This window comes from Eptesicus fuscus, chromosome 8 (genome assembly GCF_027574615.1).
Source record: "Eptesicus fuscus isolate TK198812 chromosome 8, DD_ASM_mEF_20220401, whole genome shotgun sequence".
NCBI classification, from domain to species: Eukaryota; Metazoa; Chordata; class Mammalia; order Chiroptera; family Vespertilionidae; genus Eptesicus; species Eptesicus fuscus.
In genome coordinates, this window is record NC_072480.1 from 15865900 (window position 1) to 15888216 (window position 22317).

The 22317-nt window shown below is 42.1% G+C and overlaps 1 protein-coding gene across 3 annotated transcripts in view; it reads left to right on the forward strand.

Annotated features, from left to right (window-relative positions):
- Positions 1 to 22317, forward strand: part of CAB39L (calcium binding protein 39 like) — a 172570-nt gene that overhangs the window by 144185 nt on the left and 6068 nt on the right. For all 3 annotated transcript variants that reach the window (XM_028151629.2, XM_054719797.1, XM_054719796.1), the window contains one exon: positions 9518 to 9661. In XM_028151629.2, coding sequence (XP_028007430.1) covers positions 9518 to 9661 — 144 coding nt within the window. The remainder of the gene's footprint in view (positions 1 to 9517; positions 9662 to 22317) is intronic.

The window sequence follows — 22317 nt, forward strand, 5'->3', positions numbered from 1 at the left end:
AAACTGGCAGTTTTTTATTCAAACATCCCCCTTCTGGTCCTAATTTCTGCTTTTCCTTTCCTACTATCCTATCATCTCCTTCTACCCTGTGCCTATTGACTCATTCTCTTTTCAAGATATCTTCAGCCCCACCTTATCCTGTTCCCTTGTTAATATTTGAAAGTGGTTAGAGCAGAGCCTAGCTCATGGTAAGCAATAGATATGTTTGTTCAATAAAATAAAAAGCAATTTTATAAGTATACTAGAGGCCCGATGCACGAAATTCGTGCATGGGGGAGGGGGGTGTCCCTCAGCCTGGTCTGTACCCTCTCGCAATCCGGGACCCTTCGCTCCTAACCGCCCACCTGCTCACTCCTTACCTCTTGGCTCGCTGCTCCTTACTGCCTGTCTGCTTGCTCCTTACCACCTGCCTGCTCGCTCCTTAGCTCTTGGCTCGCTGCTCCTTAGCACTGCTGTGGAGGTGGGAGAGACTCCCACCTCCACTGCTGTGTTCGCCAGCCGTGAGCTTAACTCCTGGCTGAGTGGCTTTCCCGTTGTAGGAGTGCACTGACCACCTGGGGGCAGCTCCTGCGTTGAGCATCTGCCCCTGATGATCAGTGCACGTCATAGCAACCAGTCATTTTGGTTGTTCCACCATAATGGTTGCTGGGCTTTTATATAGATAGATAGATATTCATCATTATCCCCAGAGTTTAATCTCTGGAAGGTTTTGATCAATTCTAAATAAGTAATTGGGACTAGAGTGTGAATTAGACTTATTCCTGCCAGGATTCATTTGCATTTAAAAATAGAAGCCTGTTAATACAGTGGATGTGTGATTGGTATGTTATGTCATACAAATTTAGTGGGTAGCAAAGGGAAGGAAGGACGGTTCATTCCTCACTGCTGTTTGCTGTCACCCAGCTCTCTATTTCCCAGCCTCCCTCTTCACATTGTTCTCTAGTTAGAGATCTCTGCAATGTTCCCAGTGACACCAGCAAGAAGCAGCAGAGTTTATATCTGGTATTAAAACACTCCCTTTTTCAAACTGATTATGTTTCCTATTCATTTACAAATACCTCAGCTGACTCATAAGACCTCTTTATTACTATTAATGTCCATGCAGACATACTACAATGGTTTCTATTCCTGCCTAAAATTCTTTACAGTTGCGTGTCTTGAAAATATTTGATTAAGAATATAGTAAAACCAAGCACTGGTTGAACAGTAAGAGAGAGAGAGGGAGGGAGAGGGAGAGAGAGAGAGAGAGAGAGAGAGAGAGAGAGAGAGAGAGAGAGAGAGAGAGAGAGAGAGAAAGAGAGAGAAAGGAAAAGCAAAGAAAGGAAAGGAAAGGAAAAAGAAAGACAAGAAACTAGTAAAAGGCAGATAAAGCATATTTGAGAATGCAGAAATTGTTTAAAAGGTTACCGAAGAGTTGGCTTTTTTGAATGCCACATTATAGGCAGAGACTTGCTAAAATCGTCTTCTATCACTCTATTCAAGGAAAGAGCTCACTAAATATTGTTTATTGTTTTCTTCAACAGAAAAACATTGTTTTGAAGAGCTCTGCTAGTGTGCTGTTGGTTTTTCCTTTTGGAAATTAGATGTGTGGGTAGCAGCAGTATGTTCTATTTTAACATAACCTTGTTTATGTCTCTGGATTCTGTAATATTTTATATATAGATGTTTTATAATTATAGGAAACAAGAGGTTAAATTACTATAATAGTCTACTTACAGTATTCTTCAAGTAATGAATTATATTAAAGCTAGGTGTTTTGTGGAAGGGCAATGTATGAAAGCAGCTCCCCAATGCTAGAAAGGACCGACATGCCAAAATATGAGGCCAAGTTCAGTTTGTACGTTATAAAGGTGAGCTTAAAGAAAGTGGCCTCGTGCAGTAGCAACACAACGGATTGCTGAGCCTTTCACCCCCACCCCTCACCCCGCCAGACTTTGTATGTTATGAGAGCAATGAGAATGCGTGGATGAGCAGAGAGATCAGGTGCCAGAGGCTTCGGTGCCAGAGAGAGGTAAGAGAACCAGGGAGAGTGACTCGCCCTAGAGAGAGGATTGATGTGAATCCTGTGATCAGCCCAGAGCTCTGGTTCCTGTTCCAGAGCCACCCAGGGAAGGGGAGGGTTAGGGTCCGTCATCACCCAGATGTCAGGGGCGCGGGTTAGCTTTAAGATGGGGTCACTTATGTTCCTCACACTACGCTTTTTCTGATTCCAAAGTAGTGCTGCCTGCTGCCTTTTGTTAATCATATTCTACATTTTCCTAAACTATTTTGGGGAGCTTAGATTCCTAGTGTCAATAAAAAATAATTAACAGAGAAATTCCTTTCACTCATGTGACAGAGTTTAGAAATGTATTTCTTGTCTTCTTCAGGGGCCTGACATTTAATTACTAGATGGAAAGATTATAATTCAAAAGAACCTTGGTGGAATTTGGGAGGGGTTTGGACTCTGGTCAATTTAATTAAAACCCTAAGTTAAAAAACACACTCATTATATCTACTTGATGTGCATGGCTTTACTATATAGTATGAAGCCTGTAAAATAAAATTTAAGGAAGTAAAAAATACAACTTTTTCCATAAAGGGCAGTATTTTGTCATTGTTAGTATTAATTAAAATAGATTAACCCTTACTGGCTAAAAGATTCAGTGTTGTTTACCAAGTGATTTAATACAATTGTTTCAGAAAAGTAGTGAAATTATATTAGCAAAGGATGGACATCCCCATGTAATAAAAACTGAAGTGACTTAATCTGAATTTAACTCATAAACATCAGCAAATGTTTATTGAATGTGTATATGTACATTTTAAGGGTTAGGTTTTTTTTAAATGAAATTGTTGCTAAAAAACCATTTTATATGTATATGTGTGTGATATATATGTATTTTAACATGTGGTATAGATTACATTTGATTATATATTTTTATAGAAATACATTTTAGATATATATCTATATACTAGTATTAAGATATATTATATACATGTTTTATAAAGATATACACTGAGTGGCCAGATTATTATGATCTCTGAACGCATAATAATCTGGCCACTCAGTGTATATACGATATAATAAAAGGCTAATATGCAAATTGTCCCCTCGACCAGGAGTTCAACCAGCAGGCAGGCCGGCCAACTGCCCATGTCCCCTCCCCCTGGCCAGGCTGTCCAGACCCCATCCATGCACGAATTCATGCACCGGGCCTCTAATATATAAATATATACACTGAGTGGCCAGATTATTATGCGTTCATAGATCATAATAATCTGGCCACTCAGTGTATATTATATATACATATATACATGTATATAACTTAGAAGCCTCTTGTCAGCTCTACAACCCGGAAGTGGTTGGGTTTTTTTGTTTTGTTTTGTTTTTTTGAACATCTGAGAGTCATCTCACTGAACTGTAAACATCTAAGAAGTAGCGCACCATCTCCCTGTCACCAGAGAAGTTTAACCTTAGTGCTTCTCTCCAACCTATAAACATTTCTTGTTAGAGAGGTAAGAAAGGTTTTATTATGCTTGTTTTTTGTTGGATAGAGGCAATTAGCTAAAACAAAGAGCTACCTCAATGGCCAGGTGAATTTAGAGTGAACTATAAAAAGGTGCACAGCAAATAACGCTGGCAAGTCCTCTTACAGGGGGCAGGTTACCTTTTATATTGAGGATATATGTATGTAACGATTGTAGCTCCTTGGCTGTGTAAATAAATGTGGTTTTATCTGTCTTTTTCATAGATTACCTACAGTGTTGTGCTTTGACTATGATTATCTATATATATAAAAACTAATATGCAAAGTGTCTCCTCAGGAGTTCGACCAGGAGAGTGGGAGTTCCATCACTCGCTATGACATGCGCTGACCACCAGGGGGCAGCGCGGAATGAAGGAAGGCCCCAGCCAGCAGCTGGAAGGCCCCTATCGGCCCTGATCGCCAACCAGGCCTAGGGACCCTACCCGTGCACAAATTTCATGCACCAGGCCTCTAGTTCAGTAATGAAACTGCTTTCCTTCTGTATTTGTTGAGAAGATTCTGTGGTAATAGGATCTTATTTCCCCAACACTATCCACATTTATCATACAAGCTGTGAAGGGTACAAACACAAACAAGATTTGATGCATGCCCTGTGGAGCGTACATTCTAAAGAGACTCACAAGTAACTCTGTACTGCAAGACAGTGTGAGTACAGCTGGGGAAAAACAAAGAGCACAGAGGCAGTTGAGGAGATTCAGCCTGGGAGAAAGTCAGACTCACAAAAACATAGGGTAGAATGGTGGTTACCATGGGCTGGGGGGTAGGGGAAATGGGGAGAAATTGATCAACAGCTATAAAATTTTAGCTATAGATAAATAAGGTTTGGGAATCTAATGTACACTATGGTGACTATAGTTAACAATACTGAATTGTATACTTGAAAGTTGTTGAGAGTAGATATTAAGCATTCTCACCACACACACACACACACACACACACACACACAACTGAGGTGGTGGATGTGTTAACATGATTGTGGTAAATATTTCACAATGTATACGTATATGAAATCATTATAATGTACACTTTAAGTGTGTACAGTTTTGTCAATTGTATCTAAACTAGAGGCCTGTTGTACGAAATTCATGCATGGGTAGAGTCCCTAGGCCTGGCCAGCAATCAGGGCTGATCGAGGCCTTCTGGCTGCCAGCCTGGACCTTTCTTCCGGCTGCCAGCCAGGGCCTCCCTTCCCCAGCTGCCGACCAGGGCCTTCCTTTGTTCTGTGCCACCCACTGGTGGTCTGCACACATCATAGTAAGCGATTGAAATCCTGGTCTCCTGGTCGAACTCCCGAGGGGACACTTTACATATTAGCCTTTTATATATATAGATAAAGCTGGGGTGGGTGGATGGAGCAAGGGGAATAAGGCCACAGACCCAGGAATAAGGAAGACTTAAGTGAGGCAGCGGAGGAGAGGAAGCAGCAGGAATGACTTCAGATCACAAAGGGCTTTGAGTGCCATCCATAGGAATCTAGACATTTGTTTGTTTATGCATCCGCTTTATAAGTGGGATTAGTAACATGAATAGGGATGATCTTCGGGAAGATTTGTTTGACATAATGTGCAGAATGGATTGGATTGGCTGAAGACTGCAGAGGAGACCATTTGTGTGCTGTTGCAGTCGTCCAGATGAAAGGCAGTGAGGGTTTGGATGAGGGTACTGGCATTAAAAATTGAATGAAAGATCTTTGAGGCTCTTAGAAACAGAAAATTGGAAGATCTTGGATGTAGATTATATGTGAGGAGCAAGAGAAAGAAAGGAGCTGGGAAGATTTCAACACTCTGCCCTAAGGCACTCGAAGATATAATGTCGTTAACAAAGAGACATTAAGTGTGATAGGCCAGGAAAGTGTTTGGCTGGGGCTGCCTGGTGGACAGTTAGAAATGTGGGCATGGAGTTTAGGAAAGAAATGGAAATTGGAAATGTAGATTTGAGAGACACTTGAAGCCATGTACTTAGATGAGACTGTTGGGAAATAAAAGCTAAGTGATTCAAGTATACAGCTTGGAATGAATGAGTGAATGAATGAATGAATGAATGAATGAGAAAAATCAAGTATCCAGTTTGGAAAATTCCTGCATATGTAGTGCCGAAGGAAAGCAAGTCAGTAATAGAGGCAGCAAAGGAATACGCTGCAAGGGGTAAGAAACCAGAAGAAAGAAATGGCCTTGAAACCAAAAGCAAAGCAAGTTTCCGGAAGAGTGTTCAGTTAGCTTTAGATGCTACAGAGAGACTAAGGAAGATGAAGATCAACGATGTACATGCTTGCCATTCCATATGTATATGACTAACTGGTAACCAGCTAACACGCAACTATAGTCATCATTTTCTATGTTTAACAAACATTACTTTTGTACACTAAAATTACTTACAGGTGTGTACTTCTCATTTGTTAAATAGACAAAAGATGCATCACAGGCAAGGTTGTTGTTCCCTGGCTGCCAAACACACACACAATGTACGCACACACCCCTATTACATACACACCCCTACACCTGGGGTTATGTTGCTAGACTGTATTGTGAGATAGACAGTTTCATATGCTTTCTCCTTCCATCCAGCACTTAAACATCTATGCGGTGTATTACTATCCTGGGACATCTAGAAAAATTCCAGTAAATAGGAGATTTGGAAAATAAATATATCACATATAAAATTATGTTAAGGGTACACTTCAACTGCCTGGTTGCCAAAGCTTTAGGAATTGCTACCACTACAGTGAGAATACAAGTTTATGAGATGGAGCAGCTGCACATTAAGCTGTGCTATTAGAGTCTCTTCAACTATTCTCACTTTTGGTATTTTTATTTTGTTTTGAAGTATCTTAGTCTGTTCTAGCTGCTATAACAAAATACCATAGACTGGGTGACTTAAATAAGAAATATTTATTTCTTGTAGTTCTGGAGGCTGGGAAGTCCAAGATTAAAATGCCAGCAGTGAGAGAGCTCTCTGGGGTCCCTTTCATAAGAGCACCAGTCCCATTCATGATGTTTTTACCCTGATGCACTAACCTCTTAAAGACCCCTCCTCCTACTACACATCACGTTGGAGGTTAGAATCTCAACATGTAGATTTTGGAGAGCACATAAGCATTCAGTTCATAACATAGAGTAATGCTGCATTTTGGGAACTATTCTTTTGTCACCAGAAAATGTTTTGCTTTACTTTTTTATAAAAACGTGCTGCACATGTTAAACTTCATTTGGGTTGAGAATCAATTATTTTTTTTCTGGTTGTATATCAGAGTTTGTAATAAAAATTTGGGGGAAAATATAAGCCACTTTACATAACCTATTTTTTCCCCAGTAAGCTACTAGAGTACATTAATTTAGGTAATGGGGGTATAATTGTAGAGTCAATTTTGTTATTCTTATCCTACCTCAAGATAATTTAAGCCAGTGATCGGCAAACTCATTAGTCAACAGAGCCAAATATCAACAGTACAACGATTGAAATTTCTTTTTTTTTTTTTTCTGGAACTGTTGTTGCCACATTTTATTTTATTTTATTTTATTTTTTTTAAATGAATCTTTATTGTTCAGATTACAATTGTTTCTCCTTTTTTCCCACATATCTCCCCACCACCCAGTTCCCACTCCCCCTCTTCCCTTACCTCCCCCCCCCCCCCGCTGTCCTTATCCATAGGTGTATGATTTTTGTCCAGTCTCTTCCCATACTCCCCACACAGACACCCCTTTCCCCCTGAGAATTATCAATCCACTCCCATTCTATGCCTGATTCTATTAAGTTCACCAGTTTATTCTGTTCCTCAGATTTTTAATTCACTTGACTTTTAGATTCACTTGTTGATAGATATGTATTTGTTGTTCATAATTTTTATCATTCTTCTTCTTTTTCCTCTTTTTAAAGAATACCTTTCAGCATTTCATATAATGCTGGTTTGGTGGTAATGAACTCCTTTAGCTTTTTCTTATCTGTGAAGCTCTTTATCTGCCCTTCAATTCTGAATGATAACTTTGCTGGGTAGAGTAGTCTTGGTTGTAGGTTCCTGCTATTCATCACTTTGAATATTTCTTGCCACTCCCGTCTGGCCTGCATGGTTTCTGTTGAGAAATTAGCTGATAATCGTATGGGAGCTCCCTTGTAGGTAACGAACTGTTTTTCTCTTGCTGCTTGTAAGATTCTCTCTTTGTCTTTTGCTCTTGGCATTTTAATTATGATGTGTCTTGGTGTGGTCCTCTTTGGATTCCTTTTGTTTGGGGTTCTGTGCGCTTCCTGGACTTGTAAGTCTATTTCTTTCATCAGGTGGGGGAAGTTTTCGTTCATTATTTCTTCAAATAGGTTTTCAGTATCTTGCTCTCCCTCTTCTTCTGGTACCCCCATAATTCTGATGTTGGTTCTCTTGAAGTTGTCCCAGAGGCTTCTTACACTATCTTCAACTTTCTGAATTCTCTTCTCTTCATGTTTCTCTGGAGGAGTGTCCTTGGCCTCTTTGTATTCCAAATCTTTGAGTTGATTCTTGCAATCCTTTAGTCTGCTTTTGGGTCTCTGTATAATATTTTTTATCTCAGTCAGTGTATGTTTAATTTCTAGTTGGTCCTCATTGAATTTATCGGCCTTTTCCATGAAATTCTTGAAAAACCTTATAACCGTGGTTTTGAACTCTATGTCCAGTCGCTTGTTCTCCTCCATTTCCTTGGTTTGTGATCTGTTTCCTTGCCTTCTCATATTCTCTGCTTCCCTAAGTTGGTAGGGTAGTTTTGTGTACTAGGTGTCCTATTGGTTCAACGGGTCAGCCTCCCAGTTACTTGAGGTAGACACTCTTGGTGTACCCTTGTGTACTGTGTGTTCCCCAGCAGGAGCTACAGCAAGGGCTAGTTTTCTCCTCCTTTGCTTGGGCGGTTTTGGAGCAGTCTGACTGGAGCTGCAGTTAATTTGGTTGAGCTGCCCCAGAACAGGCCATTTATATGCAAAAGCCGCTGTGTGGAGCCTGGGCCGGTTTGTAGAATGTGCGGGGCGGGGCCTCAGGGCTGGGCGGGGTCTCAGGGTGTCACTAGGCTGGGGCGTGGCCAACGGCGATGGCTGCCGTCAGCCGTCTCTGCCTTTCCACTTTTCCAAGTCCCTGCGCCCCGCGCTCCAGCGCAGTAAACAATGATTGCTGGGCGCACCTCTGCAAAAAAGTCACTCTCACTTTCCGACCCGATGGCCGAGAGTCCAGCTTCTCCCCGTAGGCATCTGGGTCCCCCGAGTGTCCCCAGAAACTGGATTTCAGAGTGATTGGGAGCTTGTCTCCCTGCGGGTTGAAGAAAAGCCGCGCACCCAGCCGCCCGCCGCCGGCCCAATTCGCGTGCCTCCGTACCTCAGCTTTTCAGCAATTGTGTTCCTTTCTCTTCTTAGTTGTAAATCTTCCACTCAGCCAGCTTTCCCGTGGTTCTGGGTGGTAGACGTTTTTGTCTTTTAGTTGTATTTTTGAAATTGTTGTGTGAGGCAGCAGATTAGTTGTTTAACTATGCCGCCATCTTGGTTCCTCTCTATTTTGCTGAAATTTCTTTTGAGAGCCAAATTTTTTAAACTTAAACTTCTTCTAACACCACTTCAAAATAGACTCGCCCAGGCCATGGTATCTTGTGGAAGAGCCACACTCAAGGGGCCAAAGAGCCGCATGTGGCTCGCGAGCCGCAGTTTGCCAACCACTGATTTAAGCAATGAAAATAATAAATTAGTTTTCACTAGCTCTTGATTAGAGCTATAGAGTGAGCTTTTTAAAGCTGCAGCAATGATTGGCTTAAAAATAGATTCAGAAATGCATTAAGTACGGACTTTAACAAAACTGTAAAAAGCTTAAAATAACTACTGCTTTCATGCCTGTGCTTTAAGATGCGCTTAAGGACTCTCAATTTTTTTCATGTCAACATTCTAAACTCATATTTATATTTTGTTTTTCAGTGAGAAGCAGTGAGGTATATTTTGAATAAGATGGCTCTCAGATTATAGCATTGATTTTTTGTTTTATTTGTTCATAGCTGCTGGGTGAACTGATCCTGGATAGACACAACTTTGCCATTATGACAAAGTATATCAGCAAGCCAGAGAACCTCAAATTGATGATGAACCTCCTTCGAGATAAAAGTCCCAATATTCAATTTGAAGCCTTTCACGTCTTTAAGGTAAAGTGTAAGCTACAGAAATAAAGTGGGCATTTGTTTTCCAGTTTCAAGTGGCAAACTCCTTACGTTTTATTCTCCTTTATACTTGAGAAAAAATTAAATAGGCAGTCTTTTGTTTTGCATGACTTAATTGAAATTTTAGAGTTAAATTAATGAATGCCCATTTCTTTCTAAAAGGTTTCTAACTAATCCATATCTCTAAATATTTTCTTTTTTTATTAAGAAAACTAGAGGCCTGGTGCATGAAAATTCATGCACTGGACAGGGGTCCCTCAGCCTGGCCTGCCTCCTCTCACAGTCTGGGAGCTGTCAGGGCAGGAGGCAACCCGGTGATCAGGGAAAGACAACGCCCCCATAACATCTCTGCTGCTGCCACTGCCGGCAGCGCAAGCCTCAGCTGGCCCTGGTCACCTGAGCCTCAGGTGGCCCTGAGTGGCTGGGCAGCCACCATCCGAGGCTTGCCTGCACCTTGGGCCTGCCCTAGGTGGCTGGGCAGCCAACATCCAAGGGGGCTGAGGGGACTGGGGAACTCCAGAGTCAGGCGCGTGGAATGGACAGACCCACCTGGGGCGGTCCTGGCCATGCTGTGTGCCTGCCACCCCGGCGGGACTGAGGGGACTGGGCGCCGCCATCTTGTGGCTGTGAGCGCTGCCATCTTTGAGGGCTTGGCAGTCAATTAGCATATTCCCTCCTTATTGGCTGTGGGCACCATCATCTTTGTGAGGGTGTGATGGTCAATTAGCATATTCCCTCCATTAGATAGGAGGAGGAGGGGAGTTACTAAAAGTTACTAAAATAATCAGTGACTGAGCTAGAACCCAAATCCTGAGTGTGAGAATTTGAATGCTTTGCTTTCTACCTTAAGTATTTCTCTGAACCTTAAATGAAACAATGAAGAAACACTTGGGTACTACTCACTTTTATTACTTATTCATAAATATTTTTGTAAATGCATTTTCCTATGAAAGAAAGCTAGCCCCTGTAATACCTGCTATCTCTTCCTAATACTTTTTTCATTAGTATCCTATATAATAAAAGCCTAATATGCAAATAGACCGAACAGTGGAATGACCGGTGGAACGACCAGCCGCTATGACACACACTGACCACCAGGGGGCAACCGGCAGTGGCGATTGGGGGCCGGGGCCAGCTGGTGGGTAGCGCCAGGCCACCAGCCAAGGTGGGTGCCAGCTGGGGTGCCCCGATCACCCTGCCCGCCGGTCACCCCACAGATTGGCCCTGATAGCCAGCCAGGCCTAGGGACCCTACCCTATATATTGGGAACAGTCTCTAAGATTTAAAAATTAAAACCTGGCAAGTCTCTCTAGCACTGAAAAAACAGGATGATGCAGCGATGACATGCATGGACTCTGGCTTGCACATTTTGTGGTCAGCCCTGATGCTAACACTTATAATTGTGTGACAAAGCCAATTACTTAACTTCTCTCTGCTTCAGTTTTTCCACCCAGAAGATGGGGAAAATGGGACTACTGCCCCAGAAGGATCATGTTATGTACTACTTTTTATAATCAGGGCAAAAAAATGTAGCTGCCCATACTATAGCAAGATGCCTTTCACCTGTATGAAAAGTGTGGTCACTGGTGCATACAGCATCCTGGATTGTGAGAGGGATGTCTGACTGTTGGTTTAGGCCAGCGGGGACCGGGTCTAAATTGGCAGTGGATATCCCCCGAGGGTGCAGGCCAGGCTGAGGGCCCCCCGTCGTGCATGAATTTCGTGCACCGGGCCTCTAGTAAGTAATCAAATGGCCTCCTAGAAACTTTAGACAATAGATTTTTATAGATTATGGTTGATGAGAAAAATCTAATCTGTAATCCCATACTCCTAACTATTGTAAAGACTTTAGTAAATTTTCTCTTCCTGTGCACATATTTGAAGGGTTTTTTTTCTACAGCTGTATTCACATTGTATACAAAATTTATATCCTGATTTTATCACTGAATGCTATAACATCAGTAAACATTAATTCATTATCATTATATGTCATTTTTAGAGCTAGTAGTTTTATTGGTATCATAGTTTATCATTGGGTATATTTATTTTAGTTTACTTAAATATTCCTGCAGGCTAGGTGAGCTTTTTTTAATCTTTATAATGTATGTTCATTAATTGAATTTATCAGACACATGGCAATTTATAAGATACTAGAGGCCCAGTGCACAAAATTCGTGCATGGGTAGGGTCCCTAGGCCTGGCCGAGGATCAGGGCTGATCTATGGGGCGACCGGTGGGGCGATCAGGGAAGCCCCCGCTGGCACCCACCTTGGCTGGCCTGGCGTTGCCCACTCGCCGGTCCTGCCCCCCCCCCCCCCCCACTGCCACCGCTGGTTGGGGCCTGTGGGCTGGGGGCAGCTTCTGCTTTGAGCATCTTCCCCCTGGTGGTCAGTGTGCGTCATAGCGACTGTTGTTCTGCCAGGCATTCCATTGTTCGGTCAATGTGCATATTAGGCTTTTATTATATAGGATTTAATTGTTGCTCTGAGAGGTAAAAAACAGTTTTAATCCATCTTTCAGCCACCAGATCTTCATTGTCCAAAAAGGTCACTAGAGCAATTTAAATCCAAAATTAATTTATAAATTCCATTTAATTACATTCAAAATCCCAACAGGAATTTTCCTGGAACTTAACAAGCTAATTCTAAGATTTGTTATTTTTTTGTGGGTTTTTTTGTTGTTGTTGTTATTGTTGTTTGCTTTTTAAACATTTATCTTTATTGTTGAAAGTATTGCAGATGTCCCCTCCCAACCCTCCCCCATTGACCCCTTTCACAAGTAATGGCCTAGGAGTATCGATAGTAATTTTGAAGAACCGATAGAGGAATCCTCCCTACCAGATTTTAAACTTATATGCCCAGTCAAAATGGCAAAGTAGGAAAATGCTATGCTTGCCTCCTCCCGTGACCACATCAAAATTACAACTAAACTACAGAATAACAATCATTGAGAACCACCTGAAGTGTAGTGGAACAGAAATCCCATAACTAAGGGTATAAAAAAGAAGCCACATTGAGCCCGACCAGTGTGGCTCAGTGGTTGAACATGAACCCATGAACTAGGAGGTTCGATTCCCAGTCAGGGCACATGCCTGGGTTGTGGGATCAATCCCCAGTTTATCTCCCTCCCTCTCCCTTCCTCTCTGAAATCAATAAAAATATGTTAAAAAAAGAAGCCACATTGAGACAAGTAGGAGGGCCGAAGACACAGAATGGGCTGGTCCCACACCCATATGTGGCAGTTTTCTCAGCTTCAGAAGTCCCTGCTGAGGAAGAGCGGTCCCAGGCCCACATCCATGCTTCCTAGCCCAGGGTTCCAATGCAGGGAAGAGAAGTCCCTATAAATTCTGGCTGTGAGAACCAATGGGGATTGAGGCTGGGAGGATTCAATCTGGTGAGAAGGAGGGCTGCTGGAGTCCTAGGCATTAGGGCCTGCGCATGGACTTACTCGCTGATGAATTCAACTGCTCTGAGCTCCAGTGCTGGGATTGTGGCTGAAAAAGCACCAGGACATACTGGAGTAACTTATTTATCTGGCTCAGGGTGAGGGCTGGAGAGGCGGCTTTCTTTCAGACAGATGGGCTGGCAGAGGCCATTTGTCCTTTGTTCAGCCCTCTCCCACCTAGCCTGCAGGCTCAGGCTGGCACCAAGTCTGAGTCTCCATCAATGCGGCTAAAACCATTTGCCCAGCCCTGGTGATTCCCCCACCCACCCAACTTGATGGCCTACCCAGGCCACTTCCAGTGGCTTTTCCATACAAACAGCCTGTCATGGCTCATGCTTCGTTCGTTACTTTACTAAATTCTCTCAAATGTTCATAAACTTCAGGTAAGCAGTATCTGGCCTCATTGTGCCCATACTTCTTACTAAGCAGCCCCAAGTCTGGCAGAAGCACCAACCATCTGCAGATCATATTAAGTGGCCCTGGGCAGGGCACAGGCAGTGCACCTGACCCCCTCCTAAGAGACCGCAGAACAAGCCAGCTTCAGACTACACCAGAGGACCACCCAACCATCTCCACAAACAACACACCCTAAAGGGTGGACTCAGAAGGCATCAGAGCCTTGCTAAAGGGAATCCTACTTCATAGGGTAAGCCCCTGCACAACAGCTCCTCCACTATAGTCATAGTCAGTCCTGAGAGTCAGTCCCTCTCATTGGCATGCCAGTAGCAATCAAGGCTCAACTACAGCAGGAGGGCACACACAAACACAGCCCACACAGGGAAACACCTGGCTCAGATGACCAGGGAGGTTGTAACACTGACATTACAGGACACCTACTACATAAGGCCACTCTACCAAGACTAGGAGACAGCTTTACCTAACACAGGAAAAAACACAGGGAGGCAACCAAAAATGAGAGACAAACAAATATGTCCCAAATGAAAGAACAGAACAAAACTCCAGAAAAAGAACTAAACAAAATGGAGACAAGCAATCTACCAGATGCAGAGTTCAAAACATTGGTTATAAGGATGCTCAATGAACTTAGGGGAATAGTGGAGGAAATCAGTGAGAACTTTAACAAAGACATGGAAAACGTGAAAATAGAGATAGGAAACATAAAAATAAACCAGTCAGAAATGAAGAATACATTAGAAGGAATCAACAGTAGATTAGATGAATGAGTGTATTGAATCAGCAATTTGAAAGACAAGGTAGCAGAAAACATGCAATCAGAACATCAAAAAGAAAAAATAATCCAAAGATATGAGGATAGTTTAAGGAGTATCTGGGATATCATCAAGTATACCAACATTTGCATCATAGGGGTACCAGAAAAAGAAGAGAGAGAGCAAGGGACTGAGAACCTATCGGAAGAAATAGTGACAGAAAATTTCCCCTAACCTGCCAAAGTAAATAGACACATATGTCCAGGAAGTGCAGAGAATCCCAAACAAGATGAACTCAAAGAGGCCTACACCAAGATGCACCATAATTAAAATGACAAAGGTTAAGCACAAAGAAAGAATCTTAAAAGCAGAAAGAAAAAAAACAGTTAGTGGCATATAAGGGAGCTCCCATAAGAGTATCAGCTGATTTCTCAACAAAAACTTTGCAGGCCAAAAGGGATTGGCCAGAAATATTCAAAGTGATGAAAAGCAAAGACCTACAACCAAGATTAATCTAGCCAGCAAAGCTGTCATTTAGAATTGAAGGACAGATAAAGAGCTTCCTAGACACAAAAAAGCTAAAGGAGCTTGTCACCACCAAATCAATATTGTAAGAAATGTTAAAGGGACTTCTTTAAGAAGAAGAAGAAAAAGATAAATATGAACAATTAAATGGCAACAACTACATATCTATCTATAATTACTTTAAACATAAATGGATTAAATACTCCAATCAAAAGACGTATGATGTCTGAATGGATAAGAAAATAAGACCCATATGTATGCTGCCTATAAGAGACCCACTTCAAATCAAAAGACATGCAGGAATGAAAGTAAAGGAATGGAAAAAATTTTTTATGAAAATGGAAACAAAACAACAACAACAAAAACTGGGGTAGCAGCACTTATATCAGACAAAATAGACTTTAAAACAAAGGCTAGGCCCTGACCAAATAGCTCAGTTGGTTAGAGCATCATCCTGATACACCAAGGTTGCAGGTTCGATCCTCATTCAGGGCACATATGAGTATCAACCAACGAATGTATAAATAAGTGGAACAACAAATTGTTTCTCTCTCTTTCTCTTCCTCTCTTCCTCCCTCCCCTTCCCTCCCCTCCCTCCCTGTATCTAAAACTCAATTAATAAATAAAATTTTTTAAACAAAGGCTATAAGAGACAAAGAAGGACCCAACAATTTCACTTCTTGATATTTTTCTGAAGAAACCACAAACACTAATTCAAAAACTCATATGCATCCCTATGTTCATTGCAGCATTATTTACAGTAGCCAAGATATGGGAGCAACCTAAGTGTCTATCGAAAGATGCATGGATAAAGAAGTGGTACATATATTCAATGGAATATTACTCAGCCATAAAAAAGAATCTTGCCATCTGCAACAACATGGATGGACCTAGAGGGTATTATGTTAAGGGAAATAAGCCAGACAGAGAAAGACAAATATCATATGATTTCACTTATTTGTGGAATCTAAAAAACAAAATAAATGAACAAACAAAACAGAAACAAACTTATAGGTACAGAAAACAGTTTGGTGGTTGCCAAATAGGAGGGGGTTGGCTGGATGAGCGAAAAAGAGGAAGGGCATAAGGTGTGAAATTGTCAGTTATAAAAACAGTCACAGGGATGTAAAGTACAGTATTAAGAATATAGTCAATATTGTAATAACTGTATGGTGTCAGATGGGTACTAGACTTATTGGGGTGATCACTTTGTAAGTTATATAAATGAATAGTCACTATGTTGTGAAGCTGAAACTAATATAATATCCTATGTTAACTGTACTTGAAAAATGAAAATTTATTTAAAAAATAAAACCTGAAATGCCAACAATAACAAAAAAACTTATGGATTTGTAATAAATGAAGACAATATTGTATTGGCACAGAGATAGACAAATAGGACAACAAAACAGAGTACAGGGCCCAGAAATAAACCTTAGTAAATATGAAACTTGATATTTGATAGTGGAAAGATTATAAAAAAATCAGTGAAGAAAGGGTTCACTATTCAATAAGTGGTCGTAGGTAAAGGATTATCTATAAAGAAAGTTCTATGCTCCATTATACTCAGAAATAAATTCTAGGTAAAGACCTACTACACTTGAAAAGCAAAATTTTGTTAACTTTTAGATGAGAAAATAGGAGACTGTCCTTATGATTTTAGGGTGGGAAGAATTTCCTTAAAAAGAAATAAAAATCATAAAACATAATAGAAAATATTAATAAACTTGATCACATTAAAATTTGAAACTGCTGAAAAAGATATAAGCAGAGTGAAAAGACAGGATAGAATGTGATACATATCTATACTAATAAAAGGGTAATATGCAAATTGTCAGGACGCCCCCACAGTAATGACTGAACAGAAGCCTGCGTGGGGTGACAAGGCCAGCAGGGGCGTTAGTGAGGGACAACCAAACGACTGAACAGCAGGCTGCATGGGGCAACCAGACCAGCAGGGGGGCAGTTGGGGGCGACCAGGCCAGTGTGTGTGTGGGAAGTTAGGGGTGATCAGGCCATCAGGCAGAGGCGGTTAGGGGTGATCAGGCTGGCAGGGGGTCTATTTAGGGGTGACCAGGTAGGCGAGCGTCTAGGAGCCAGTGGTCCCAGATTGTGAGAGGGATGTCTGACTGCCAGCAGTCAGACATCCCCCGAGGGGTCATGGATTGGAGAGGGTGCAGGCTGGGCTGAGGGGACCCCCCCATGCACGAATTTCGTGCACTGGGCCTCCTGTCCTATATAATAAAAGCCTAACATGCAAATTGTCCCCTCGGGCAGTTGTTCGACTGGGAGTTTGACCGCTCGCTATGATGTGCGCTGACCACCAGGGGGTGGCACGAAACATGGTGGGCATCTGCAACGTGGTGCTGGTAGCGGGCAGCAGTGGAGGCACTGCTGGCCCTGATGGGCCCTGACAAGAGTGGGACCACAGCGGGATGGTGGAGCAGGTGAGCGGGTGGCGCCAGGCCAAGGCGGGTACAAGCAGGGGCCCAATTGCCCCACGAATCGCCCCTCAGATGGTGACCAGTGGCAGCGGGGGGCAGGGCTGCCGTTCAGCCCCCAGGCACTGAGGGAGCCAGGCAGGGGGCCTGGCCCAAACCGATTGCCCTGCAGATGGTGACCAGCAGCAGTGGCAGGGGGTGGGGCCGCTACCCGGCTCCCAGGCACTGAGGGATTCAGGCGGGGGTTGGGAGGTGCCAATCGCCCCACAGGCGGGATGGTGGAGCAGGTGAAGGAGTGGCACCAGGCCATGGCAGGGTGCCAGGCGGGGCTGCAAGGCTGGGGGTGTGAGCTGGGGCTGCGAGCCTGGGGGAGCAAGCTGGGGCCCCAATCCCTGCAGGCTACTGCAGGGGACCCCACCCATGCATAAATTCATGCACTGGGCCTCGGGTAACTTATAAAAAGAAAACAATTCAATAGAAAAATGGGCAAAGGATACAAGTTGATAATTACAGATGAGGAAACCTAATTGGCCAATAAATAGTTGAAAATGCTCATCTTACTAGTAATCATGGAAATGTCCATTAACCTTTTGCACTCGGATGTCGAGTGTGACTTGACATGGTTAGCATTAGAATAAAGGAATCGAGAAAAAAGCAAGTGAGTGCAAAGGGTTAAAACATTGATGAGATATCAGTTCACATTCTTTATATTAGCAAACATGTTTAAGTCTGACAATATCAAATTTTGGTAATGTTGAAGGCTGTGAGAACCCTCATACACTGTAAATTGGTACAACCACTTTGAGAACAGTTTAGCAAAATTAAGAATTGAAAGTGTGCATAAGGAATCATGTACAGAAATGTTCATTGCAACATTGATTAGAATGGTGTAAAATTAGAGGGGGAAAAACATAAATGGCTGGGGAAATAAAAATTGTGACATAGCCATATAACTGCATATATTAATGGGTTAAAATTAATGAATCAGTGTGGATAAACCTCAGAAACATTGAATGGGATAAACAAACATTAAAAGGATGTTATTTAAAGTTTGAAAACATGCAAAAACAATACCATATGTGGATTCAGTTATGCAGTTATAGTCTAAAAACCTGCAGGGGAGGGTTAGGGAAGAGAATGGTATCATGAAGAAGTGTCCAATAGGCTTTAATTATATCTGTAATATTTTATTTTAAAAATTTCAATTATTCCTATACTCTTCTCTGTTATAATTATTTCATAAAAAATAAACACAAATTTGATGGAACAAAAATAGACTGCTGTGGACTAGAAAATGCCTATCCTATCTAATAAAAGAATAATATGCAGATTGACCATCACTCCAACACATAAGATGGCTGCCCACATGTGGTCAAAGATGGCTGCCCCCATGTGGACACAAGATGGCCAGCAGGGGAGGGCAGTTGGGAGAAACCAGGCCTGCAAGGGAGGGCAGTTGTGGGCAATCAAGCCTGCAGGGGAGGGCAGTTAGGGGTGACCAGGCCGGCAGAGGAGGGAAGTTGGGGGCGACTGGGCCTGCAGGAAAGGGCAGCTGGGGGGGACCCAGGCCTGCAGGGGAGAGCAATTGGGGGCAACCAGGCCTGCAGGGGAGGGCAGTTGGGGGCAACCAGTCCTGCAGGGGAGGGCAGTTAGGGGTGACCAGGCTTGCAGGGGAGGGCAGTTGGGTGGGACCAGGCTGGCAGGGGAGGGCAGTTAGGGATGACCAGACTGGCAGGGGAGGGCAGTTAGGGGTGACCAGGCCGGCAGGGGAGGGCAGTTAGGGGCAATCGGGCTGGCAGGGGAGCAGTTAGGCATCAGTCAGGCTGGCAGGGGAGTGGTTAGGGGGTGATCAGGCTGGCAGGCAGAAGCGATTAGGGGCAATCAGGAAGGCAGGCAGGCGAGCAGTTGGGAGCCAGCAGTCCTGGATTGTGAGAGGGATGTCCCAGATTGGAGAGGGTACAGGCTGGGCTGAGGGGCACCTCCTGCCCCGTGCACGAATTTCATGCACCGGCCTCTAGTGTAATATAAAATAATTGTCCCTCTTATGACCCTTTTGACAGTAAAACTGTATGTCATGTCATTCAGCTTCCATGGAATTTTAATATATCATTCTAGAAGAGAGCAAGCTTTATATAATTATGCTAAAATTATGCATAATTCAGTGGGTGGCAAAATAGAAATAACTTACTTTCATCCTTTGAGATCAGAATTTGGATCATCTAATCATCAGACAGATTAGGTAAATTTAAAAATAGTTGACTGCTTGTTTACTTGCATATGTGTATAACCCTAACCCTACCCTGTACCCCAACTATGTTCCTTCTGAAATGTGAAACGAATTGTTTACTTGCCAAAAATAATATCTTGTTATTTAGAAAAAGTAACAGCGAAGGCCTAGAGTTTTTTCACAGTTCTTTATTGATAGTTTTTCCCCCAAAGCACCTTCCATAAGGTGCAGAAAATGTGGAACACATGACTAAAAATGTCTTTGCCAGATTATTAGTGTCTCATTTTCTTTAGCTTGCTGATAAGTTCAGGGACTGAAATGAGATGCCATTTCACATGTTCTCCTGTTGACAGCAGGATGGTGTGGTGACAGCAGGAAAGAACTGGATGGAAGTCAGGGGCCCTAGGTTTTTGTTCTGGCTCAATTGCCAGCAGTGACTTTGGGCAAATCCATCTGGATCTATCATTCCCTCACTTACAGAATGAGTAACACTAAAGTCTAGGTCTAAGATACTAGGTTCAGGTGACCTTTGTCTCTGTCATCTGGCTTTCCCAGAGATGTGCCCATTATGAATGTAGGAATCAGCTATGAGCTAATCTTCCTTTCCCTTCTCTGTTAACCTCCTTAACCGCAAAGGACATGTTGCCACTTCCCACCAAACCGTGTAGGGGTGTGGGTGGTCTGTGCCTTTTGACTCACCTCTCAGAGCTGCTGGAATTTGGGGATGACTCATGCCAAAATTGGTCCTAAGTGTACTAGTATCACTCTGTCATCCACATCCTAGCAGTTGACCACAATAGCCATTTCTATGAAAACAAGAAGCTCTATCCTAGGTTATTCCAAAATTCAAAGGCCAGCTTGATAATTCATCTAAAAAAAAGTATACAGAACAAGAAACATCCTAGTTGAGAATAATTTTCATGTGGTCTTACTGAAAAGCAAGCAGAATTACACATTAATTTGGTGAAAGACTAACCCTAAATTACCCACTTCCTTAGGGACCCATTTTTTAACAGGCCAACTTCCCCAGTCACAATGCACCAAATCTAAGTCTACTGATGGAGAAAGCGATTGAGACCAAATGAATTTAGGAGTCAGCTGTGATCTGATTTAATAACAAAACTTTTTCTAAAAATTTTAATAGTACACTGAAAAAGTGTTTATATCAGCTAATGTTTCATCAACTACTTTTAACTAGTATCAAAGTAGTCTAAATATTGTATTCATTTGGGAAGGTGAACCTTTAGAATGAAAAGGTCTTATTCTACACTTGCACAGAATGAAATTTTCTTTTTAGTAACTTCTATGTAACTATAACAAGAGCCCCAATTTCAAACCCATGTACAAAGCACTCCAGGCTTATAGCATGTATCACAGACAGTAAGGTATATAAAGGAGAAAACTAGCTATCCAATATTGGGTCTAGCACAAATCCCTCTTGGCAAAATAGAACTTGAATAGAATGAATGAATATGTGTGTAAAATAAGAATTTTTTGTTTTTCATTTTTAAAAGCACTCAGGCTTAAAATACTCTTAGTTTTCTGAAATATTTGAATCGTGGTCGTGATATTTGTCTTTCTCCGTAAATCGCATTTCTGAAACATGTTGTGTAAATTAAGGGATACAGACAATAAGAATGCATTCTAAAAAGAAAAGTCACAAGTAGTTTCATTTGTATAACTTTTGGGGGGATTGAAAATAGCATTTAAAAATGGGTACAGCAGACAGAACCAACAAATGCTCTATCTTGAACATATATTCAATTGATTTGGTTTTGCCCTGGCTGGTTTTCTCAGTGGTTAGAGTGTGTCCTTGCCGCCCCCCTCCCCGCCACACACACACCAAAAGGTCTCGGGTTCGATTCCCGGTCAAGGGCACTCCCTCCCTCTCTTCTATTCTCTCTAAAAATCAATGGAGAAAGTATCCTCCGGTGAGGGTAACAAAACAAAAAAATATTTGGTTTCCCAGATGTTGATTTGGAAGTGCATTTCTTATGAAATGGTTCATCTCAAGCCTTGACCAGGGCCCTTCAGTGTCCCAGCTGCCCCAAAGGAGTACTGCAGTATTGCATTAGTTGCCTCAAATCAGCATCTACCTTTAGAGGCAGCAGAGTTCAGAACCCATACAAAATAAAAATAAGGCAAAATTTTAAACTTGAAAACAAATGTAACCATTTTTAGGTCTGTTGTACAATATATGGATTGAATGGAGTTGATACAATGATGCCTGTCTGCAAATTCCAACACATTTTATATTTATTTCAGATTAATACAGAGAAGCTTAGTTTGCCCAGTATATTTAATCTTCTTTTAAAAAAGAAAGACTGTTATGAGTTACTTATGTAGTTACCACAAATGCCAGACTATTTCCTTTTTGTTGTTGTTGTTAATCCTCACTCAGGGATATTTTTCCATTGATTTTTTAGAGAAAGTAGAAGGGAGGGGGAGAGACTAAGAAAGAGAAACATTGATGTGAGAGAGACACATTGATTGGTTGCCTCCCGCACGCTAGGGGTGGAGATCAAGCCTGCAACCGACGTATGTGCCCTTGACCAGAATTGAACCTGGGGATCCACTGAGCCAGACCAGCTAGGGCAATGCCAGACAATTTCTAGCTAAAACTTCACAGCATGGTAATTAGAAGAGCCACACATTTGGCTCCAGTATATGACTTCCTAACATACTAATACATCAGGCATTTTGTGTCACATTGTAAATGTTACTTTTTTAAGTAAGTAACAATTGTAGCTCATTGTAGTAAAATTCACATAACGTAAAATTCACCATTTAAGTGTACAATTCAGTGACATTTAGTCTATTTCCAGTGTTATGCAG